The 25,899-nt window shown below is 39.7% G+C and overlaps 1 protein-coding gene across 1 annotated transcript; it reads left to right on the top strand.

The window, feature by feature from the left end:
* Positions 1-632: 632 nt before the first annotated feature.
* LOC138247012 (myosin heavy chain, skeletal muscle-like) lies at positions 633-25,526 on the top strand (the record flags this gene model as incomplete). The annotated part of the gene is given in 20 exon segments (XM_069201763.1): positions 633-824; positions 905-1,050; positions 1,143-1,233; positions 1,521-1,910; positions 2,415-2,541; positions 7,159-7,277; positions 15,725-15,921; positions 16,031-16,116; positions 16,119-16,213; positions 16,298-16,450; positions 16,452-16,464; positions 16,576-16,700; positions 17,056-17,060; positions 17,402-17,711; positions 17,832-18,035; positions 18,932-19,057; positions 19,144-19,314; positions 19,392-19,496; positions 22,781-22,876; positions 25,263-25,526. Coding segments are annotated over 20 exon segments (2,904 nt in total), but the record flags the coding sequence as incomplete, so codon positions are not given.
* Positions 25,527-25,899: the final 373 nt, after the last annotated feature.

The raw sequence follows: 25,899 nt of genomic DNA on the forward strand, positions 1-25,899 counted from the left end.
CAAAACGCAATGTGGACACATCACATATTTTGAAAGAAAACAGAGGTGTTTTTTGCAAAGTGCCTACCTGTAGATTTTGGCCTCTAGCTCAGCCGGCACCTAGGGAAACCTACCAAACGTATGCATTTTTGAAAACTAGAAACCTAGGGGAATCCAAGATGGGATGACTTGTGGGGCTCTGACCAGGTTCTGTTACCCAGAATCCTTTGCAAACCTCAAAATTGGCTAAAAAAACACATTTTCCTCACATTTTGGTGACAGAAAGTTCTGGAATCAGAGAGGAGCCACAAATTTTCTTCCACCCAGCGTTCCCCCAAGTCTCCCGATAAAAATGAAACCTCACTTGTGTCGGTAGGCCTAGCGCCCGCGACAGGAAATGCCCCAAAACGCAATGTGGACACATCACATATTTTGAAAGAAAACAGAGGTGTTTTTTGCAAAGTGCCTACCTGTAGATTTTGGACTCTAGCTCAGCCGGCACCTAGGGAAACCTAACAAACCTGTGCATTTTTTTAATCTAGAGACCTAGGGGAATCCAAGACGGGGTGACTTGTGGGGCTCTGACCAGGTTCTGTTACCCAGAATCCTTTCAAACCTCAAAATTTGGCTAAAAAAACGCATTTTCCTCACATTTTGGTGAAAAAAAGGTAAAAAATCTTACTGAAGAAATTCCAGCTTTGGCTGAGAATATTGCAAAATTGACAAAAGAAAAGAAAGCTCTACAGGAGGCCCACCAACAGACACTAGATGATCTGCAGGCTGAGGAAGACAAAGTAAACACGCTTACCAAAGCCAAGAGAAAGCTTGAGCAGCAAGTAGATGATGTGAGTTGAGTATTCAATATGAACTGTGACCCACCTTTTGAATTCTGGGCAGATAGATATTAATTTTTATTTCATTGCAGCTTGAAGGGTCTCTGGAACAAGAGAAGAAACTCAGGATGGATCTTGAAAGAGCAAAAAGAAAGCTTGAAGGAGATCTGAAGTTAGCTCAGGACACAATTATGGATTTAGAAAATGATAGGCAACAACTTGACGAAAAACTGAAAAAGTATGAACTGCACTGCATGCAAATGACATTTGTATTATTGTTATATCTTTCTCAAGTTGCACTTGTGCTGATGTATCTTTCTCTTCAAAAAGGAAGGACTTTGAAATCAGCCAGTATCAAAGCAGAATTGAAGACGAGCAAATTCTTGGTTCTCAGTTGCAGAAGAAAATCAAAGAGTTACAGGCAAGGAAAAATATGATTTAATTGCTGTATACTCATATTACAACAACTATATTAGCATTTTTTCAATAAAATACAAAAAACTACCAGCAAACACTATAAAGAAATATAGCTCAACTATTGTTGATTCTTAAGCTACATCTGAACACTATCAGTAATATGAATAGAATGTGTACAAGAAAATCTAAATATTCAGCTAAATAAAGTATACAAAATGAAATCACATATCTTACAAAAATACTCGGCATGATTATGATACACAGTCATATGGGATGATTTTCACCCTCTAGGCTCGCATAGAGGAACTTGAGGAAGAAATAGAGGCAGACCGGGCAGCTCGAGCTAAGGCAGAGAAGCAGAGATCTGATCTCTCCAGGGAACTTGAAGAGATCAGCGAGAGGCTGGAGGAAGCAGGTGGGGCCACCTTAGTTCAGATTGAGATGAACAAAAAGCGAGAAGCAGAGTTCCAGAAAATGCACTGTGACCTAGAAGAGTCAACTCTGCAGCATGAAGCTACAGCAGCCGCTCTGCGCAAGAAGCATGCAGACAGTGCAGCAGAACTTGGGGAACAAATTGATAATCTGCAGAGAGTCAAACAGAAACTGGAGAAGGAGAAGAGTGAACTGAAGATGGAGATTGATGATCTTGCAAGTAACATGGAGACAGTCTCTAAAGCAAAGGTGCGTTTCAAAACTAATGATCGAACCTGCCAGGACATTTTTGGACAAATATTACCATAAGCCTCAATAATGCAATGTACAGTGATTTATTGTTAGCACAGATTCCATCAGGAGGCAATTTTTATGTTATTAGAGTAACTGGAAGCAAGGGATGCAATGCTTTATTATATCTAAATAAATTCTAAAGAAGTGAATTAGCCCTTTGAGTCACAAATTTAATTCATTTGGATCTGTTCTGGTGGAAAATGTAGAGCCTATCTTTCTGCCTATGACTGTTAAAACGTGGTGTGATTAAAATTCAGGAAGTTCTACTGTCAATCAGAGTATGAAAATTAGAATGTGTGTTATATTTGTATATATTGGGAGGTACTTTAATATTTGTTCGTATCTGTGTGCCACATTCAGTACAATAACCATTATTCATTTATGGTTTCAAAAGGATTCATTCATTATATTTGTTTTTTACAAATGTTTCATGTTATATCCATGCTATGTGTCTCATAGGCTAATTATGAAAAGATTTGTCGGGCACTAGAAGATCAAGTTAGTGAACTTAAATCTAAGGACAAAGAACACCAAAGACAGATCAATGACATATCAGCTCATAGAGCTCGACTACAGACAGAAAATGGTAAAACACATACATACTAATTTTTTTATTGCAATGTATTTCAATATGAAGCGCATTGATGCAGCTGTATGATTGGTGTAAACTAGAAGTGCTACTTAACACAGGATAAGCGTGCATGTGTGTGAACCAATGTTTTATCTTTGGCTATTTTCTTTAGTTTGTTGTTTTTAGCTTCAGACACATGATTAGCTCTCCTTGCTTAGCACCTATATAAGCAATTACTAATCTTCCTGATCAGGAAACGTGCATGATTAACATAATAGTCCTGGGCATATTTGGAGTAGAACAGAGGCTCATGCAATGAAAAGCAGTTTCCATCTGCCCATTCACACATCTCCTGGTAGGAAATCTCTTCACTTAATTCACTGCTGCTAAGGCCCTAAGCATATTGATAACTCAGGGTTTGGTACAACCTATCCGGAATATGGATCTAAATGTAAAACTCAAGGGTGCTAACACTCAATGTGAGAGTTTGTGATCATGTCCAGTTATTAGGAAGTGGATGCATTTCTTGGTAATTTGCAACGCATGCTGATTCATGAGTGTCCTTTATTTCATGTTTACTGTCTGACTACTATTAAATTCTGGGGTTTTCAATGTTCCTCCTCTAGCTATTATCAACTTTTGCTTTAATTTTGTACAGTGGAATCTCACTTGCATCCAATTTTTGGCAGCCCACACTTCCACCTTCATGGTCTCTGTTACAAAACCATACTACTTCTAGTCTTCTAACTGTTGATATACTTGAAAGACCCTAGCTTGTTGCTGTGTGCATTTGGTGAAAGTTGTCAGTTTGCCTCATTTGTACTCCATTGGCACTATTTTTGTAACAATGCTTCACTCTAAAAACCAACTTGTGATTCTGCCAATTTAGAAAAAGATACTGATTGTTTGGACTCATGATTAGAATCCCTTACCATTGATCCATCATGTGCCATATTACTTTCAATGGTCACTAACATATCTTGAATTATGGTATTGCTTCATTACCTTTTAAAGTATGAACATCTGTAATTTCATAGTAAGCAGTACATTTGTCTTTCACTGCATGAGTCACTCTATACATAGTTGATGATGGACTTGCAAAAGCATTAGAAAGCATGGTGATATCAGTAGACATGATATTGAGGTTAGCAAACAGAGTGCATGAATGACCTAATGCAAATTGTGAACTAGGACAATGTGATTGTCTCAATGAGGAAGCTTACGTTTAGCTTTCCTAACCACTGCATTTTGTGAGAAAGTAGCCTCTTTCTAGCCTTGTTACCCCCACTTTTGGCCTGTTTGTGAGTGTATGTCAGGGTGTTTTCACTGTCTCACTGGGATCCTGCTAGCCAGGGCCCAGTGCTCATAGTGAAAACCCTATGTTTTCAGTATGTTTGTTATGTGTCACTGGGACCCTGCTAGTCAGGACCCCAGTGCTCATAAGTTTGTGGCCTATATGTATGTGTTCCCTGTGTGGTGCCTAACTGTCTCACTGAGGCTCTGCTAACCAGAACCTCAGTGGTTATGCTCCCTCATTTCTTTTCAAATTGTCACTAACAGGCTAGTGACCAATTTTACCAATTTACATTGGCTTACTGGAACACCCTTATAATTCCCTAGTATATGGTACTGAGGTACCCAGGGTATTGGGGTTCCAGGAGATCCCTATGGGCTGCAGCATTTCTTTTGCCACCCATAGGGAGCTCTGACAATTCTTACACAGGCCTGCCACTGCAGCCTGAGTGAAATAACGTCCACGTTATTTCACAGCCATTTTACACTGCACTTAAGTAACTTATAAGTCACCTATATGTCTACCCTTTACCTGGTAAAGGTTAGGTGCAAAGTTACTTAGTGTGAGGGCACCCTGGCACTAGCCAAGGTGCCCCCACATTGTTCAGAACCAATTCCCCGGACTTTGTGAGTGCGGGGACACCATTACACGCGTGCACTACATATAGGTCACTACCTATATGTAGCTTCACAATGGTAACTCCGAATATGGCCATGTAACATGTCTATGATCATGGAATTGCCCCCTCTATGCCATCCTGGCATAGTTGGCACAATCCCATGATCCCAGTGGTCTGTAGCACAGACCCTGGTACTGCCAAACTGCTCTTCCTGGGGTTTCACTGCAGCTGCTGCTGCTGCCAACCCCTCAGACAGGCATCTGCCCTCCTGGGGTCCAGCCAGGACTGGCCCAGGATGGCAGAACAAAGGACTTCCTCTGAGAGAGGGTGTTACACCCTCTCCCTTTGGAAAATGGTGGGAAGGCAGGGGAGGAGTAGCCTCCCCCAGCCTCTGGAAATGCTTTCTTGGGCACAGATGTGCCCAATTCTGCATAAGCCAGTCTACACCGGTTCCGGGAACCCCTTAGCCCTGCTCTGGCGCGAAACTGGACAAAGGAAAGGGGAGTGACCACTCCCCTGACCTGCACCTCCCCTGGGAGGTGTCCAGAGCTCCTCCAGTGTGCTCCAGACCTCTGCCATCTTGGAAACAGATGTGCTGCTGGCACACTGGACTGCTCTGAGTGGCCAGTGCCACCAGGTGACGTCAGAGACTCCTTCTGATAGGCTCCTTCAGGTGTTAGTAGCCTATCCTCTCTCCTAGATAGCCAAACCCTCTTTTCTGGCTATTTAGGGTCTCTGTCTCTGGGGAAACTTTAGATAACGAATGCAAGAGCTCATCAGAGTTCCCCTGCATCTCTCTCTTCACCTTCTGCCAAGGAATCGACTGCTGACCGCGCTGGAAGCCTGCAAAACTGCAACATAGTAGCAAAGACGACTACTGCAACTCTGTAACGCTGATCCTGCCGCCTTCTCGACTGTTTTCCTGGTGGTGCATGCTGTGGGGGTAGTCTGCCTCCTCTCTGCACTAGAAGCTCCAAAGAAATCTCCCGTGGGTCGACGGAATCTTCCCCCTGCAACCGCAGGCACCAAAAAGCTGCATTACCGGTCCTTTGGGTCTCCTCTCAGCACGACGAGCGAGGTCCCTCGAATCCAGCAACTCTGTCCAAGTGACTCCCACTGTCCAGTGACTCTTCAGTCCAAGTTTGGTGGAGGTAAGTCCTTGCCTCACCTCGCTAGACTGCATTGCTGGGAACCGCGACTTTTGCAGCTACTCCGGCCCCTGTGCACTTCCGGCAGAAATCCTTTGTGCACAGCCAAGCCTGGGTCCACGGCACTCTAACCTGCATTGCACGACTTTCTAAGTTGTGTAACTTCGGGTGAGCACCGTTTCACGCATCCTCGTAGTGCCTGTTTCTGGCCCTTCTCTGGGTGCTACCTGCTGCTAAGTGGGCTCTTTTTCTTGCTCGACGTCCCCTCTACCTCCTGGTCCAATTTGCGACCTCCTGGTCCCTCCTGGGCCACAGCAGCGTCCAAAAACGCTAACCGCACGATTTGCAGCTAGCAAGGCTTGTTGGCGTTCTTTCGGCGGGAAAGCACTTCTGCACGACTCTACAGGGCGAGAGGGATCCGTCCTCCAAAGGGGAAGTCTCTAGCCCTTTGCGTTCCTGCAGAAACCGCAGCTTCTTCTGTCCAGTAGAAGCTTCTTTGCACCCGCAGCTGGCATTTCCTGGGCATCTGCCCATCTCCGACTTGCTTGTGACTTTTGGACTTGGTCCCCTTGTTCCACAGGTACCCCAGATTGGAAATCCAGCGTTGTTGCATTGTTGGTTTGTGTCTTTCCTGCATTATTCCTCTAACACGACTTCTTTGTCTTTAGAGGAACTTTAGTGCACTTTGCACTCACTTTTCAGGGTCTTGGGGAGGGCTAATTTTCTAACTCTCACTATTTTCTAATAGTCCCAGCGACCCTCTACAAGGTCACATAGGTTTGGGGTCCATTCGTGGTTTGCATTCCACCTTTGGAGTATATGGTTTGTGTTGCCCCTATCCCTATGTTTCCCCATTGCATCCTATTGTAACTATACATTGTTTGCACTGTTTTCTAAGACTATACTGCATATTTTTGCTATTGTGTAGATATATCTTGTGTATATTTCCTATCCTCTCACTGAGGGTACACTCTAAGATACTTTGGCATATTGTCATAAAAATAAAGTACCTTTATTTTTAGTATAACTGTGTATTGTGTTTTCTTATGATATTGTGCATATGACACTAGGTGGTATTGTAGTAGCTTCACCCGTCTCCTAGTTCAGCCTAAGCTGCTCTGCTAAGCTACCATTATCTATCAGCCTAAGCTGCTAGACACCCTGTACACTAATAAGGGATAACTGGGCCTGGTGCAAGGTGCAAGTACCCCTTGGTACTCACTACAAGCCAGTCTAGCCTCCTACACATTTCCCCCTGAACTTTTAAATGTTATTATTTTTGTGTATTAAAACAATTGTTCATTGAAAAGCTTCAAAATTAATAGAAAATAATTTACAGGTGAAAAGCACAATGCAAACATAAGTGCAAGCAAAGAAATCTCTTAAAATTGAATCACTCATAGGAAACTGCAATATTTGTCATTGTTATTAGGAAAATATGATATTACTACACCCAAGTGGTTCAGCTAGGTCCCTAATTAAATACAGTACAAGTAAGTAGAATTGGTATTTGAATAAACTGACCATGATTACATGGTTGACTCATCGTACGTTTCTCTTCCTTTTGGCAGGGGAATTTTCACGTCAGCTAGAAGAAAAAGATGCACTGGTCTCTCAGCTTTCAAGAGGCAAACAGGCCTTCACCAAACAAATCGAAGATCTAAAAAGGCAACTTGAAGAGGAGACAAAGGTATGATCTCATGAGTGTGATTTAACTGAAGGACAAGGAATGGATACTGGAAACAGGAAGGAAGAAAAGGAAGAAGGAATTGCAGTGAGAGTGTGTTAACATTTCAGTAATCCTGAGACATAAACCCACACACGTTTTTAAAGTGTTAGCTTGAAGAAAATGTATGGACAAAAAAACAAGATCCTTTCTTAAAAAAGACAGTTATGAAAATCAATGTGAGAATATATATAAAGCAACATTTTGCTTGTGAAAATGGCAATACATCTAATCTGGAGTTAAACGAGTCAAACAAGGAAACAGCGACACAGGAATGCAAAAAATGGTTAAAATGATGTATTTAGAGGGCGGAGTCTGGCTGCCGTCTGAAATGGCCGCCCGAGGCTCAAGGGGAGAGGGATTTCCCAAACAGCTGTCAAAAAGCCTCCTTGGAGTCAGAATGAAAGGAAATATACATGTGATAACAGCGACATAACTCTAAAGTTATTTTCAAAGTAAGAAATGCCAGTTAAAACGGAGTTCTTAATAGAAGCCCTGAAGCCCGGCTACAAATCACCTGAACATGGCCCCTCAGCTGAGCAAAGAACAACACTTTCTGTCAGGACACAGAGTCAGCTGCTGAGGAGATAAGGGGCTTTCTTCCTGTTTAAACTGGGAGGCTGCACCAGGGGAATTAAATTACTGTTGACCTTTGGTTGAACTCTCCACACAGCACAGGGAAGCCTCTGACAACTCTCAACTCTGAGGTATTTTCTCTTCCCTTAACTGTTCAGACTCCATTACCTGAATGTGTGAGCACAGGATTTTCTTGTCAGACAAGTGTGTAGAGCAAATGCAGTTCGGAAAGTGAGTGTTGTACACCATTTCTGCAGCTGAGAGTCTGTGAAAGTTACTCATTTTGTCAGGAAATACAGGCAGTTTCTTAACAGATAAGTGGAATTCCCTTTCTTAAAAGTTGAAAGGCTGCTGTAGGGGAAACATATGGACTTTCACTTCTGAGGTATTTCTCTTCATTTGACAGTTTAGAGTCTGCTACCAATTAAGTACATGCTGGAATCCCTGTCAGCAGAGGGTGTAAAGCGAATTTGGATAGGCAGGCAAAACATGTGAGCTATTTCTGATGCACTGATTCTCAGGGACACCTGGCTGAAAGCATTCAGTCATTGTTTTTAAAATAATAGAAGTCTGTGGCAAAAACTAATTCTGTCAGGAAACACAGCCAGCTGCTGATAAGATAAGTCAGAAGGCTGCTGTAAGAGAAGCCGCTACTCTCAACTCTGAGGTATTTCTGTCACTTAACTGTTCAGGATCCATTACATGATTATGTAAGCACAGGAATTTCTTGTCTACAGGTGTGTGGGGTAAATACAGTTTGGCAAGTGAGTGTTGTACACCATTCCTACAGCTGAGAGAGTTTGTGAAAATTACTCATTCTATCAGGAAACACAGACAGTTTCTGAAGAGATATGTGAAATTCCTTTCCTTGGATGTCGAAAGGCAGCTGTATGAGAAGCATATAAGCGTTCACTTTTGAGATATTTTTCTAAATTTGACAATTCAGACTCTACTACGAAATTACATAAACGCCGGAATTCCTATCAGCAGAGGGGGTAAAGTGAATGTGGGTAGGCAGGCGAAAACTTCACAACATTTCTGATGCACTGTTTCTCAGCGACACCTGCTTGAAAACATATAGCCATAATTTTAAAATCCCAGATGTCTGTCACCATTTACAGTGTTAATATCTACCTACTTTGTGAGTCAATTAGATATCATATTTGATTACTAAGCTGTACTTATTTATTGTCTTTTCTAACATTAAAATATAACAGTATGGCCAGTGGAAAATCTAATAGAAAGCCTTTGCTTACACAAATAGTAGGGAACACTGTACCTCCAGGCTACTACTGTCCCACAAGACATTGCTTCTATGGACCTTATTTTAAAAGAGATCTCTGCCGTGGGACAAAGATTGGGATCTATGGATGTAAAAATTTCAGATCTCGCAACAGAAATGAAGACAATACGGATGGATCTAAACTCTTTTCATACCAAAGTGGAAATTTTAGATCAAAGAACCACTTTTTTGGAAGAGAAATTAGATAATGCAGAGTATTGGGGTCCGGATATCTGGCACCTAAAACAAAAAGTTATAGATTTGGAAGACAGGGCCCGAAGAAATAACATTTGTTTTTATGGAATTCCAGAAAAAATGGAAGTCAATAATGATGTGAAGAACTTGCTAGTAACGTTAATACCGCGGCTACTGAACATATCTTTTGAGTATCCCCTTGAGTTGCAGAGAGCTCACAGAATTCGATCAAGAACTTCAACTTCAACTCTTGAATCTAGACCTAGACCGATTATTGCATGCCTCTTACGTCATGAACAGGTCCGCCAAATATTAACAGCTGCTCGTAAACATGGTCCGTATGACTTGGAAGGCCATAAAGTATTTATTGCTGCAGACTTCTCCACTGAAACCAATGCCAAACGAAAAGCATTCCTGCAACTTAGGCCAAGACTTCGCAAATGGGATATCAAATATGGTCTTTTAGAACCTGCCACAATGTGGATCACAATGGATGGGAACTCAAGGTATTACACAGAGCCTGAGGATCTGGTACGCTTCCTGGACAGTTTGGATGACCAACATATGGACTCAACGCCATTGGTCAAAACATCTATGAATAGTCCGCTTCAATTACAGAAGGATCCACAAAGTCATCGCACCGGTAGATTACATGTCCGTACCTATAAGATACAGTTTGACAGAGATAAAGCAGTCCACTGCGTAAAGTCACTCACACAGAAAAATCCCAGAGACAAATCGAGATCACCTCTAAAGTCACCCACGTCTTTTAATAAAGTAACTGATGCTCAACCTTCCACTATCACTTCTTCCAGCTAGATGAGTATATTTATACATGCTATGTATTGATATAATGTTATTAGTGTTTTACTACAGTTATTAATTCTGATGGATATGATTTATTTCCTATCCTCATATATTGCTGTTCAATAACCATGTACATTTCCTACTGTGTTTGTATTTGCAGATTTTCTCTTGGATAGATTTTATAACTCCATGGAGTGCTTTTTCTTATAACTTATTTAACATGAGAGGTTTTCCTTTCCTCCCCTCCAGAGTCTGGGTTTCGAATTGAGGCTTAGACCCACCGACGAAAGATACATATTATTTGATCTGCAGTGTTCTTTTACATTCTAGCATTTAGAACGGTGTACTTACACCATTTAGAGTTTAGTGTTAACAATATTTTATGATTATAGTTCCACATATTGGTTTCAGGTTTACTATACTCCAGATACTTTTTTTTTTTTTTCCCTCCAGTAAGTTCTCATTATCACATTACCATATAATTTATCTACTTCCTTTTCCCTTTTTTTTTAGCATTTTGACTCTGTTTCACACAGTACAAATATACTCTAACATTTTTAGTCATCATCATGACAAGTCCTATGCAAATTGTCTCTCTCAATGTCAATGGCTTTACAAATTACATTAAAAGGAAGAAAATTCTTTCCTATTTAGCCTCCAAACATACTGACATTGCTCTCATTCAGGAGACTCATCTATCAGATATAGAATCAGAAAAATTAAAACGAGATTGGGTAGGCCAGATTCTTTACAGCTGCAAATCCCCTTCTCACATATCAGGAGACGCTACATCCCACACTACTACTAGAAAAAGTGGTGTAGCCATTCTAATACGGAAAACACTGCAATGCGAAATACTTCAGTCATGGTCAGATGAGGATGCTAGATTTGTTTTAGCGAAGCTTAAAGTTGGTAACAATATATTAGGAGTGGGTTCCATTTATGCCCCTGTTGGGACTAAAGCCCCCTTTTTCCTTCATCTAAATAGAATTCTAACAGAAATGGGAATTTCCAGAATAGTTTTGGGAGGCGATTGGAATCTTGCGCCAGATGTGATCTTAGACAGAACAGGTCCCCTGGACACAACTCATGGTAGAGATACAGCCATACTCGGAGACATCAGAGAAGATCATGGTTTGATCGATATCTGGCGTTTACTACATCCATCAGATAAGGGGTTTACATATCACTCGACAGTACATGATTCCCATTCTAGAATAGATTACTTCCTTATTTCACATTCTATTACACCACAAGTACTAGATTGTGATATTTTAGAAATTGCACTGTCAGATCACGCTCCTATCAGTCTCCAGCTTGATTGGGGTCTGAAATGCCCTTGTAGGAAACCATGGCGATTAAACATATCGCGCTACAAACTACCGGCAGAAAAGTCACAATTACAATCACATTTGACTACTTATATGAAAGATAACAAAGGATCAGTTTCTTCTCCACAAATCTTATGGGCAGCCGCAAAAGCCACTATTAGGGGACAAATTATGAGGGATTCTGCCATAACAAATAAACGCAGAATAGAACAACAGGCCATTTTGGAAAATGATATCAAAACACTGACACATACTCATTTTAGTAATCCAACTGAAGCTTCCAGATGCAGATTGGAAAAAGCTAAGATGGAACTTAATACACTATATACTTCCAAAGCAGAATATATGCTATATAGACTTAAGGCTCGCAATTATGAACAAGGAGAAAAAGCAGGCCGTTTACTAGCGGCACGATTAAAACAGCGAGAAGCTATGACAGCTATTCCAGCTATATATAACCCTGATGGTAAACTAATAACTGAGACTCAAGCAATAGCTAATACGTTTGCAGATTATTATACCAAGTTATATAGTTCAGAAGTTGATGATGACCTCCTCAAAGAACAGGAATTCTTTGATAAAATAACACTCCCCTGTCTCAATGAACAGGACCGGCTCATACTGACTGGTGAAATAACAAAGGATTAAATTGCGCAAGCAATCTCCAGTCTCCCATACAATAAAGCACCGGGAGAAGATGGTTTTCCTGGGGAATTTTACCGTTGGGTAAAACCAGAAACAATAGATGTCCTTTATGAGGTTTATAAAGAAGCAGAGGAAACTGGTAGTCTCTCCTCACTCTCAAATAAAGCTATCATAACTGTCCTTCCCAAACCTGAGAAAGATCCATTATACTTCAGTAACTATCGTCCGATATCTCTTCTTAATACAGATTCAAAGCTATTAGCCACCATTCTTGTCAAAAGACTCAAACAAGTTATCTCTAAACTCATACATAATTCTCAAGTTGGATTCATGCCAGGCAGAAACTCCCGTAGCCATCTCCGCACTTTGGCTCACATACTTTGGTTTTCCAGGGATGCTGGAGAAGACAGAGTAGCATTATCCTTAGATGCAGAGAAGGCCTTTGACCGCATTGAATGGAGCTATATGTTCCGTACATTGCATAGGTTGGGATTAGGTGATGATTTTATCTCTAAGGTTAAATGGTTATACAAGACACCATCTGCACAAGTGAATTGTGGGGGTTTCCTTTCAAAAACCTTTTTAGTGCAAAGAGGTACCCGCCAGGGTTGCCCTTTATCACCCCTCTTATTTCTTCTTGCACTTGAACCACTGGCTGCAGCAATAAGACAGTGTTCACAAATAGCAGGCATTCCTACACCAGCAGGCATCTCAAAACTACTTCTATACGCGGATGACATATTACTCACACTTGCAGATCTACCTACTTCACTCTCGGCACTCATGTCTACTATTTCTCACTTCTCAAACATTTCTGGATACAAAGTCAATTGGAATAAGAGTGAAGCTCTCCCATTGTCCCGGGGCACAACAAAAGCAGCCATCTTAGGCTACAATTTTCAATGGAAAGCGGATCGCCTGAAGTATCTAGGTATTTATATCAACACTGGTTTAGAACGTATGATTCAAGATAACTTAGATCCACTCATTGCTAAAACGAAATCAGAATATGAAAAATGGTCCCATCTTAACCTGTCCTTTTGGGGTAGAGTCCAGGCAGTGAAAATGATTATAGTGCCTCGTTTCACATATGTTTTAGGTATGTTACCTTTGACAGTTAAAATATCAATACTGCAAGACATTGACAAAGGTATTAAAACCTTTATTTCGGGATCTCTGAGACCTAGACTCAAAATCTCAAAACTGATTGCTCACAGGCGATCTGGTGGCCTTAGTTTACCATGCATTGAACATTACTATACAGCCCTCCATTTATCTCAATTGGTTTATCTTTGGCCAATACAGGATGACCCCCCACTATGGGGTCTCATTGAAAACCAATCTTTACAGGTATCTTCAGGTTTGCAAATGTTTTATACTCATAAATCACCTGCTTTACAAAGTTCTAACCCTATTATTCAGTCTATGCTTAAGATTTGGATACACTTCCACAAACTCCTTAAGAGTAATCCAAGGCTACATAATAAGGCTCCCATATGGCATAATGCTGATATTAGAATAGGGAAACAGACAATTTCCTGGGATACATGGAAGAGAGCAGGTATTCTAATGCTGGATCATTTATTCACTTTAGAAGGCAAGCTTAAAACCTTTACGATGCTTCAGATAGAATTTCAACTTCCTAGCTCTCAAAAGGGGAAATACTTACAATTGAAACAAGCTCTACTTAGTAGACTAGGACCATTTCCGTGGATACCTGAGGATTCCCCAGTCGTACAATACTTAAAAACTTGGGGGAAATTGAAAGGAGCGGTCTCTGGATTTTATAATCTCATTGTGCATAAACTACATTCATCACTATTACTAGCACAACTCCACGTCAAATGGCAAGGATTACTTAATGTAGCATATTCCAATGAGGACTGGATGGATGTTGTTATGAACATGGATAAAGGAATCAGAGAGGCAAGAATGAAATTTACTCTTTTCAAAATCCATCATAATTGGTACTGGTTACCACAAAAACTCAAGGCAGCAGGTTTACTACACCATTCTACCTGTTGGAGGTGTCCTCATGAGGACTGTGATATCCTACACATTTTATTTCAATGTCAAGTTTTGACGGAATACTGGTCTTCTATAATTTCCTCTATACACAGAGCGATACATGTGCCCATTCCCTTAACAGAAAAATTAGTTATATTACATGATGTTACTGATCTCCCAAATCTAACAAACCATACAAGACGATTGATTGCTATTGCACTCACTGTAGCAAAAATGTGTATATTACGACATTGGAGAACACCACAACGTCCTACACATGATGAATGGCTTATTGAAATATATATCATGGCATCATATGAAAAGCTGATTGCAAGATAATGTTGGGATTTTCATCCAAATTTGGAAACCCTTTCTAGCTAATACATATTCTATTAATATTCACACGTAAACTTTTTCTCATTCTCTGTCTCCTATCTTTATTAAGACTTTTTTATTATTGTTTTGGGTCATGCTGTTATTAACACAATTGACATCTCGCCCATTAACACTGTTATTTTAAGTAGGACTTACTGTTCTCCAATTCAACACTGTTGAATTGGCAGGAATATCTCCATTTGAAATGTTATATATGTGGATTTGCATGATAGTAATATCTCGACTGTCTTCTAACAACCTATAATATATGGTTTAATACATATTGCATAATTCTTTCTTTCCAGTTTTTCTGTTATAGGTCTACTTCTAAGAGTTAATGCACAGTTGGATGCCGTATAAATAATCTCATATATTGCATTTACTGTTATATGTATAATGTTTTTGTTTTTATTTTTTGTGTTTAGAAATCTGAGAAGTTAATATTTCATAATATTTTTCATATATGGCCATAGTTTGATGTATTGTTTCTCTATTTAACACAGTCTGTATATTGACATGTACTTCTCAATAAACATATAAAAAAAAAAAAAAAAAAAAGTTCCAAACATTCGATTAAAAAAAAAAAAAAAAAAAAAAGATGATGTATTTAAGGCAGTTTATGCTTTGCCCGTCTAAGCTATGATGACGCAGTGTTTTGTGCAGTGAGTGAAGAAACACAATGCAAATGATGCAGATAAATATAATTCAAACAAATGAGCTTATTAATTGAACAAGTAGTGAGTATGATTTCAAAGATCAAAAAGTCCAGACTGCCATGGCAATCACTGCATATATCAAATAATCAAAATAATTAGTTGATTGTTGCATTTACTTCATTTTCATACAAAAATATTTAATGAATTCATTAAATCATTAAAATCACAATAGAGTTATCTGTTTGGCATAGTTTGAAAGGTGAGTATAACATTTATGTCCATAAAGCCCCTCATTAAAAATTAAAAAATCTCTTTGGCAGGCCTGAGAGAGAAGTGGAGCACTAGCTGAGTTTATAAGAATATATTTACCTTGGATAAAGTCGTATTGCATTTTAAGTAATTGCATAAGTACATCAGAATAACCCTTTGTGACTTGCTCTACCGTATATGCCCTGCATTTAAAATAGGGAAGCTTGTTTTGAGAAACTATGCTGTTATAGCAATTCAATGAATTCACAGTAACCATTACTTTTACAGGCAAAAAATGCTCTTGCAGAAGGATTACAGTCAGCCCGCCATAACTGTGACTTACTGCGCAAGCAATATGAAGAGGAGCAGGAGGCAAAGGCTGAGCTGCAACGCGCATTGTCAGAGGTCAACAGTGAGGTTGCTCAGTGGAGGACCAAGTATGAGACAGATGCCATCCAGCGTACAGAAGAACTTGAGGATGCAAAGTAGGGCCTCCTTAAGTTAAAATTTCTTAGCAAAATATATTTTTAATTGTGTTTGCATTTGTTTAAATAGTATCTCATTGTGAAATTTTACAAATGAATTTTCCTTCAGAAAAAAACTTGCCCAGCGTCTTAAGGAAGCTGAAGAACAAATTGAAGCTGTAAATTCCAAATGCGCCTCACTTGAAAAGACGAAGCAGGGCTTCAAAATGAAGTGGAAGACCTTATGATTGACGTGGAAAGATCCAACAGTGCCTGTGCAGCTCTTGACAAAAAACAGAAAAACGTTGACAAGGTATTACTGAACCAGGTTTCAGCTTTTAACTGGTTGTCAATTGCCTAGTTGTTAAATTTATATAAATTGTAAGCTGTATTTTAGATTCTTGCAGAATGGAAACAGAAATATGAAGAAACTCAGGCAGAGCTTGAATCTGCCCAGAAGGAATGCCGAAGCCTGAGCACAGAACTCTTTAAGATGAAGAATGCATACGAGGAGTCCCTGGATCATCTTGAAACTCTGAAGCGGGAGAATAAAAAACTTACAGCGTAAGGATCTTTTTTAGTTACATTAAACACAAGTATACTGTATCACTTAGTAGTATATTTATTGTCATTTCATGATCATTAATTATATTTGGTTCTTCTTTTTGAAAACAGAGGAGATTTCTGATCTCACTGAGCAGGTTTCAGATGGAGCAAAATATGCCCATGAACTGGAGAAAGTAAAGAAGCAAATTGAGCAGGAAAAGGGTGAAATTCAGACAGCTCTTGAAGAAGCAGAGGTATTTCATACTACCCTTCTCACATCAATTTACTATAAATGTCATATTTTTCCAAGCAGTCCAAATTCTGCTGATACCAGCTAAAGATCACTAAAATAAGTTAGAAAACACATAACATATTCCTTAAATTTATTTTTAATGATCGTGACAGGCCGGCGGTGCTCCAATGGGGATTCCGACCGCGGCGGTAAAGCCGCGGTCGGACCGGCACCACTGGCGGGCTCCCGCCAGTGTACCGCCGCCCCATTGAATCCTCCACGGCGGCGCAGCTTGCTGCACCGCCGCGGGGATTCCGACCCCCCCTACCGCCATCCAGATCCCGGCGGTCCGACCGCCGGGATCCGGATGGCGGTAGGGGGGGTCGCGGGGCCCCCGTAAGAGGGCCCCTACATGTATTTCACTGTCTGCTGCGCAGACAGTGAAATACGCGACGGGTGCAACTGCACCCGTCGCACAGCTTCCACTCCGCCGGCTCGATTCCGAGCCGGCTTCATCGTGGAAGCCTCTTTCCCGCTGGGCTGGCGGGCGGCCTGAAGGCGACCGCCCGCCAGCCCAGCGGGAAAGTCAGAATTACCGCCGCGGTCTTTCGACCGCGGAACGGTAACCTGACGGCGGGACTTTGGCGGGCGGCCTCCGCCGCCCGCCAAGGTCAGAATGAGGGCCTATGTGTGCATTTTAATGATGTTATCACTTAAACCTAGGCTTCACTTCAAACATGAAGAGGGAAAAATACTACGCATACAGCTAGAGTTGACACAAGTAAAATCTGAGATAGATAGGAAGATTGCAGAAAAAGATGAAGAAATTGACCAACTGAAAAGAAACCACCAAAGAGTGATAGACACCTTGCAGACCACGCTTGATGCTGAAATCCGAAGCAGGAATGATGCTGTAAGGTTAAAGAAGAAGATGGAAGGTGACCTAAATGAAATGGAGATCCAATTGAGCCACGCCAACCGCCAAGCAGCAGAATCCCAAAAGCAGCTGAGGAATGTCCAGGGCCAACTTAAGGTAGTCTTTGCTGTTATATTTTGTATTTTGTTAACATTTTTTTCTCGAGTCACATCTAAAGAACACAATTATTATTGATTACATTTTGGAGGATGTAAAAGTTAGGTAATCTTTTAACAGGATGCACAAATTCATTTGGATGATGCACTGCGTGGTCAAGAAGACTTGAAAGAACAACTGGCCATGGTGGAGCGCAGAGCCAACTTGATGCAGGCAGAGATTGAAGAGATGAGAGCTGCCTTGGAGCAGTCTGAAAGGAGCAGAAAGGTGGCCGAGCAAGAATTGCTCGACACAAGTGAACGTGTTCAACTCTTACATACACAGGTACAGAACTCTAGAAGGCTATTGCAAACACAGAAACACATGCAACCAAATCTCTGAACAAACATGTGAATATATCTCTCTGTACCATTGACTAATAACTGACATTTACTGTTGACATTAGTATACATTTTTCTTGCAGTTGGATAGAGACACATACTGTAAATTGTGGAACCATCCAATTCCCTTACACGATTAAAGCTAATTTTCAAGAAATAGAGCTGTCACAAGAATATTATTTATGTTATGATCAACAAATGATCTGAATATTAATCTGACCCTTACCAATTATATTACAACATAATTTCAGCTTGTGTAGAGATTATTGTAGCCTTAAGTGTATGTAGATGCTTATATAAAATTTGCCCTGAAAGGGATATCCGACCATTGGACAAGAATGTGCCTCCCAAAAGCTCAAAACATCCACTCATTGTTAAGGGTGTCAGGCACTGCGTGTATCATAGCCATCATCAGCTATTCTTGGTGGAGAGACAAGGCAGATAGACAAACAAATATATTTTGACCTGGTGGTTACAAAAGGCAAAAAGCAAGCCAACACATGCATGACTTCTAACAAGGCCATTGTGACTAGGGAGAGCAATGTATGAATTAATACGATAGCACAATACTTCTCTACAATTGTTATTTTAAAATTTGTAGTACCAACAGATAGTCTTAAAATGTTTTAGCCCATGCTCAAATATTGTGCTACTTAATTGAGTACTACGATCATCATATTTGTTCTTTAAATACACTTGCATTTTGTGCCCTTTAATGGAATTAGATAGTTAACTTCTGGAAGTTAAGAAATTTGGGTGTTTTGAGATGAACAAGGATATTACATAGTTAGCAATTTTTTAAGGGTATATAGGAAATAACCTACTACTATTTTTAAACAGAACACAAGTTTGATTAACACAAAGAAGAAATTGGAAACTGATATCGCCCAGCTTCAAAGTGAAGTAAAAGAGGCCATTCAGAAAGCATGCAATGCAGAAGAGAAGGCTAAGAAAGCCATCACTGATGTAAGTTTAATGCACATAGGCACTCAGAGTAGCATCCAAAGTAGAAGTTGGATCTCTTTGTTCTAATTTCTTGCCTGATCCAATAGGCTGCTATGATGGCTGAGGAGCTGAAGAAGGAGCAGGACACAAGTGCCCACCTGGAGAGGATGAAGAAGAACTTAGATCAAACAGTGAAAGATCTCCAGCACCGTCTGGAAGAGGCTGAGCAGCTGGCACTGAAGGGTGGCAAGAAGCAGCTCCAGAAACTAGAGGCCAGAGTGAGTATATCAGCAATAGGATTATGTCTCTGATAACCACTTGATTTAATCACTCTCTATTTAAATTTTCAATTTAGATTCGTGAACTGGAAAATGAAGTTGAAAATGAACAAAAACGCAGTGTGGAGGCTACCAAAGGCTTACGAAAATATGAAAGGAGAGTTAAAGAACTTTCATATCAGGTACACAAAGTATTCACAAGTCTTGATTTTTATGTGGCAGACATCAATAATGTGCAAATTCAATTTGTAAAAGTAACCTGATATTAAAGAAAGGTTTGGATCCTGAGAGGCATTTTCTACTCAGCTTTTTAAGTTTGTTTATTAGTTTTTAATATAGAGAAAACACAATAACAAATAGAAAACAGAACATAGTCTATATTTTCTAAAGGGAATATGTTTTGTAAAACAAGAATTATATTGTTTCTTGAAAGAAAGAACATTCTAAGGTCAGTGTTAATAGGCAACTCTAAAACAAGGTTTTAGTAACGTTGTTTTCTCTCCCATTATAGTTAAATTGAGTGTACAGGGTACTTTGGAAGTTACTTAGTGTGTGAAAATACCTGAACGTTTCACTTAGGTAAAACAATTTACCTGAAATATTTGGGTGACCGCCCACCTTAAGCAAACTGCTGTTCATAAACAAAATAATGCTATTCACGTTTGGATTTGTAGTTTCACACAAGTTACCTGAACTGTCTACACTGTAAATTTCTACCTGAAGAGGCACTTGCATTACAAAAAATTACACAAGTGGTACACCTTGGAGAAAATTTCTCGATGAAATTCCAAAATATGGCTGATAGCGTAATCTTTGTAATTTCACATAAGGTTTGTTATGTGAAATTAGCAAGATTAAGCCAATTACGCCTGCGTAATTAAAATGTTGTCCAGGCCTAATCAATACATAACTTCCTACTACTGCTTTTTCCACAGTGTACTAATTGAACATATGTATATCGAATCCTCTTATCCAGTGGTTCCCAACCTTTTAACTTCTGTGGACCCTCACTTTATCATTACTGGAGCCCGGGGACCCCCACTGAATCTTTATTGGAATCTAGGGACCCCCCTCTGAGTCATTACTGAAAGCTACGGACATAATCTGTCAATAATATTTAATTTTCTAACTGTCGCGGACTTCCTGAAGATGCTTCGCGTAGCACCAGGGGTCCCCGAACCACAGGTTGGGAACCTCTGCTCTAATCACTTTGGAGGAGTTTCACTATAATGTGTGTGATGCACACTTGACAATAGTAATTGCATCCACTAAGTAGCTGCATTGTAAGTTAAATATATCATTACATTTTTTATTCCTTTTAAGCATATCACTCAAAGATGTTGAGGAAGGTGGTGGAGATAAAGTCTAGTACATATATACTTAGCTTACAATATAGTATTAAGTATTGGGTTGAAGTAACAAAAGCAATATTATTGAATGTTGATATTCTTGACCTCACTTTTCCAGTGTGTTGGTGCAGTCAGTCATGACATGTTTTTGATTCCTATGAAGCATGTTTTGAACATGAGTAGCAGGTCTAGTTTTTCAAATGAGTTGTGTGGCACATTCTAACCCATTTCAACAAAAAAGTATATGATGAAATACTATTTGATGCATATAAGCTAACGCCTAGTAAATTAATTGATACACTTGCATTCCATTGGTGAACATTATATGAAACAAGGTACTTTCTCCTCACTCCTCACTTTATGAGGTGTTTATTTGTGGACAAGTTGCTTAGACATGCTTGCTCCCTATTAGCTCAAAAAGAAACAATGAACCAATAGCAGTCCTAAATCATGGGTCCATAGCTTATTATTGCAAATGGTCCCTTGTGGAACAGAATAAAATGTTTATGTGTGCTTTTGTCACTCTGTGGTGGCTCTTAAGGTCTTTAAAACAAATTAAGAAAGAAAGAAGCATGTCTACCAAAAAACACCATAATAAACAGGAGAAAGAAAAGGCATGAGTTTGTTTTATAACTCTTTAGGATGAAACTGGACATAGTGGCCTCATACGGGTCATAGCATACGAAGTATCTCATAGAAAAACGTAATTGGTGGCTGGGAGTATGGTGCACACACCTACAGTAGCCAATCTTTAACTTTAAAAAAGTAGATCACTTCAAGATTATAGTGGGTGCTCGAAATGCAGGAGAGCCACACTTCTTTAGTCAGAAAAGTTCAGCAAATTATATAAGATTTCAAGCACTGCAATAATAAATCACTGTCTAGTACTGCAATAGATCTCCCATCAAGTAACTCTTTATTCTTATGAAACGAGAATGTGCCACAAAAATCTTACAAAGATCCTCCAAAGAAGTTTCACAGGGTTCAATTCCAAAACAAGAAACCCATAAAACTCCAGCCAAAATCAACACGTGTTTTGTCTTGCAGTAGAATGTCAACCACTGTCTCTCTAGCACAATAGTAAATGAATCATCATCACCTAAAGTCAAATGGAGGAATAATGTAGAATTCCACCCATCTCAAAACATCACTGGCATTAGTATTGATGGAGAGTTCTCCAAATGAGTTTGTGGAGTACCATGAGCTTGGGTTGTCGGCATACGATCCTGAATTATAGGGTCTCAATTACAGCTCACTCCGCACCTAACTGATGGTTCCCCATCGTATTTAAAGTTAGGGGAATTGTTTTATTTCTCATGGCAGAACCTCAGCTTGCTAGACTAAGGAAACCCTTGACCCAATGACCCACCCACCACAGGACCACCAGGCCACTGTGGCCATCCCCTTGTCTGTTTAGTGCGGGACCATCACCAAGCAAGACATGACAAACTTAGGCAGGGAAAACAAACAATAGTTTATAGGCAGGGAGAAAAATCCTGCAGCATGAATGCCACTACGTATTTAATTTTCTGAAACAAACTCCTACTTTGGAAGTTTACTTTTAAAAAACAAGAAACGTATGCCAAGAGTGTGGCAGATGCAATGAAGGCACAAAGATCCCTGTAAAAATGCAGGGATCTCTAAATATGACAGACGGTCCTAGATTGTGCTTGTGGGGCACTTCACAAATAATAAATGAGGCCTGGGATTTGTTGTTGACACTTACTATATAACACTAACATGTCTTCTGGGGACCTCTATGAGAACAGGACCTGCAGTTTTTTCCAAATTAAACTTTGGCAACAACCACCTAAAGGGGAATGGATTCGCTCCTTCCACTTCCATTGAGACATAGCCATATATCTAAATTGAAGCAATCTCACTAATGCGAATTAGTTGTTGATCTATTGTCTAGCCTTTTTCAAACCTGACATCTAGGCAGTTCATTTTATCAGCAGCAGATAGTCTGTTATTTGGAAAGAAAGAGCTATCCTCTTGTCACTATTCCTCTTGTTAGACCACCTCAAGAACAGTGCCTCACCGATCATGCTTGTCTTCCTTTGCCTCCTACACTATAATTTATTCCCAACCTGTGCTTTCTATTTTACCCTCTCTAGTCAGAGGAAGACAGGAAGAATGTTCTCAGGCTGCAAGATTTGGTCGATAAGCTGCAACTCAAAGTAAAAGCTTATAAAGGACAAACTGAAGAAATTGTAAGTGGAATTTTAACATATGTTAGAAATGAATGTCTGTTTTTGTGCTATCAAATTTCTAATGAAAAAATATTAGATTCTTAAAATAGTCTCCAATTGGACCGTGTATTCCATCAGTACATATGTTACAGTCTGCAGATGATTTAAATATGTTTAGGCGAATCAAGGCAAAAGAAAGGTAATTAAAGGATAAATGGTTAGTTAAATGGATCACTAGTTAATGCAGTAAATGTTACAGCTCCTGATACAGACATATCAGATTAGAAACTGTTGTGTTGGCTATCTGCTGACAATATGCTGAGAAATGCAACTGGATGGCTATAGAAAAAAATGGATATACCACAGTTCTGATGTGGCTTATTCAATGCGGCCATTAACTCCAAGTAAAAATGGCTTCATTGGTTATCACAGTTGTGTTCACAACTGCACTAATGAGCCCCAAAGTTGAGACGAGAATGCTAAGCAGGGGGGCACAAGTATTACCATTAGGAGTGGACACTTTAGACAGTACTGTAATCAGAAATGAACAGGGTCAGTGTGTGTAGGAAGGAACAAAGGAAGGGTGTAGCCAGTGGAGGCAAAGCTAAGATTCTGGGGTGGGGGGGGGGGGCGTGACTTGGTCTTGGGAAATATTAAATAAAATTGTAGCAAGGAAAATTGGTTAAAAGGCAAAGAATGTAGAGGTAATGGAGGGAATCAAAGTTGCAGAGTGTGCCAGTTCCACACTAGAAAGGTAAGTGAATTGGATTATGATAGAGGCAGAAGAATGCTGTTGGAGAAATTAGAGATAGTTATAAGGGTGCTCCAGATATACTTTAAACATCTGCATCAAAACTGGCAGATTATTTTTCCCTTAGAGAGTTCGTTGATAGTCATCGAATATTATTTTGGAAATAAATGAAATAAACGAAAACTCTTTACATTTTACATCCTATTTTTGAGACATGCTTCTCTCATTCTTTACTTGTCACTTGTCCATGAATCCTTCTCTAACTAGAGCTCTAAGTGCTCTACATGTAAAAGTATAACTTGTACTCATGTTTTCCAAATATATAACCTTTTTATAATGTATGTAAAGGTTGCAAACATGTGAGCTTTATACACTGAAAGCTAATGAGTACACAAGAACACCTGTTGGTGGCAATAAGGGAATGTTTAAAAAAACTATAAATGATCAAAAAAACACTCATTTTAAGTAATGGGAAAAAGTTGATCACTGTAAATTTGGAGTTGTGATGGAATTATTGCCAGGTTATTTACCCCAAAGGGGGGTGTTCACTAATTAACTCCTCCCACACACACACAATTCACATAGATAGATTTCACCTGGAAAACCTAGGTAAAATGCTGAGAGAAAGTCCAAACATACCTAAATCGCCGTGGCAAATACCGATCTGCGTAACATGTTTCATTGCCGTCTACAAAACTGAGACTAATAGTGATTTTTTGCACCTAGTAAATACCCTAAAGAACCTACTCATATGCAGAGCCTTGGGGCCTGATTACAAGTATAGGTGCTATTTAGCGCACCTGATAAATAACAATACCACGGGCTACGTTATTTATCAGCAATAAATAGAGCCAATGACGAGTTGGTGAGGAATAACATCCAGATTTTGGTGTTTAACCACCACAGTCTTCCTAGTACAAGAAACACCATACACAGGTCACTTGTTAAATGTTGGCAGGTTTGACCTGTCGAAATGTAAGGAAGTTAGGTATTTAGTGCATCCGATAATTATCAGATGTGTTAAATACCTTCTAAATCCTAATTCCAAGCAGTGCTTGAACAAGGGTTCACGCACTGGTCAGAGTGTAACGATTAAATTAATATTAGGACCTATATATTAAAAGATACCATAACACTAATGATCTGAATCTTAAAAAAAAAAAACTAAAAATCCTTACATTTACATCTGTGAAGTTAATTGCCAATTTTGTCAAAGTTCGCACAAAATAACAGGAACACACCTCCGAAACGAAGATGCTTTCAAGTACTATTCACATGTCTATATATTTGTGCATGCATAAAAGTGGACAGGCAGTTTTTAAGTATGTGAGAAAAGTTTGACTGCAATACAAGTAGTTTTTCTTTTTCTTTCGATGAAAACAATTGTGCTTATGAATTAATTCCATCCTCTAGAAGCCCACAGACTATTATTGTTTTGACTTGGTGTTCCCAACTTGGTTCTGTCCCTAGTCATACTCCTTATAGGAGTAAACCTCCGACTGTCGCCAGGAGATTAACATATGACTTTGATAAGATTGGGAATCCCAGTAAGCACGTAAGCACTCGTGTGCCAATGTCATTCAGGCTGTGTCTCTGCAGGTAAGGACTGAAAACCATATAATTGATAGACCGCATTAATGTGTGGTTTCTTTTTAGGAGGAGCAATCCAATACAAACCTTTCCAAATATCGCAAGATTCAGCATGAGCTGGAAGAGGCTGAAGAGCGCGCTGATATCGCAGAATCGCAGGTTAACAAGCTCAGAGTTAAATCCCGAGACATAACCAAGATTGGCAAAAGTGAAGAGTGAAAGAGTTTCAAAGCTGGCAGGTCGCTAAGAAATTCACAAAATGTGACATTCCTTGTGACCTGTAAATCTCCTGTACAGTAGCAAATAAATAAAAAAATTCCCACAGAATAATGAATGTTTGCTTTTATTTCAACTAAGATGGCAGGCATAGTTCGCAGAGTACATTTGCAAAAGAGTTATTGCTTTTTTCAACATCAATTTCAATGAACATGAAGTCTCCATGTAAATATTCCTGTCAACGTTTCGTGCAGGTTTTCATATTTTGGGAGCTAAAGATGAAGCACACCTTAATAGCAATATAACACAGACTTGTAATTCAGCTCTGGACACTATTTCTAAATCCGGGGTCCAATGGATCCTTCCTTTCTCAGTTCCGAGGGGTGAGGAGACATACATTAAATTTTCTCATTACAATTGCAGTCTAACCTATTGGCCACAAATTAAATCTCAGAGACCAAATCAAATTCAGAGGGCTTTATTACAG

The sequence above is a fragment of the Pleurodeles waltl genome, chromosome 7, assembly GCF_031143425.1.
Source record: "Pleurodeles waltl isolate 20211129_DDA chromosome 7, aPleWal1.hap1.20221129, whole genome shotgun sequence".
Lineage (NCBI taxonomy): Eukaryota > Metazoa > Chordata > Amphibia > Caudata > Salamandridae > Pleurodeles > Pleurodeles waltl.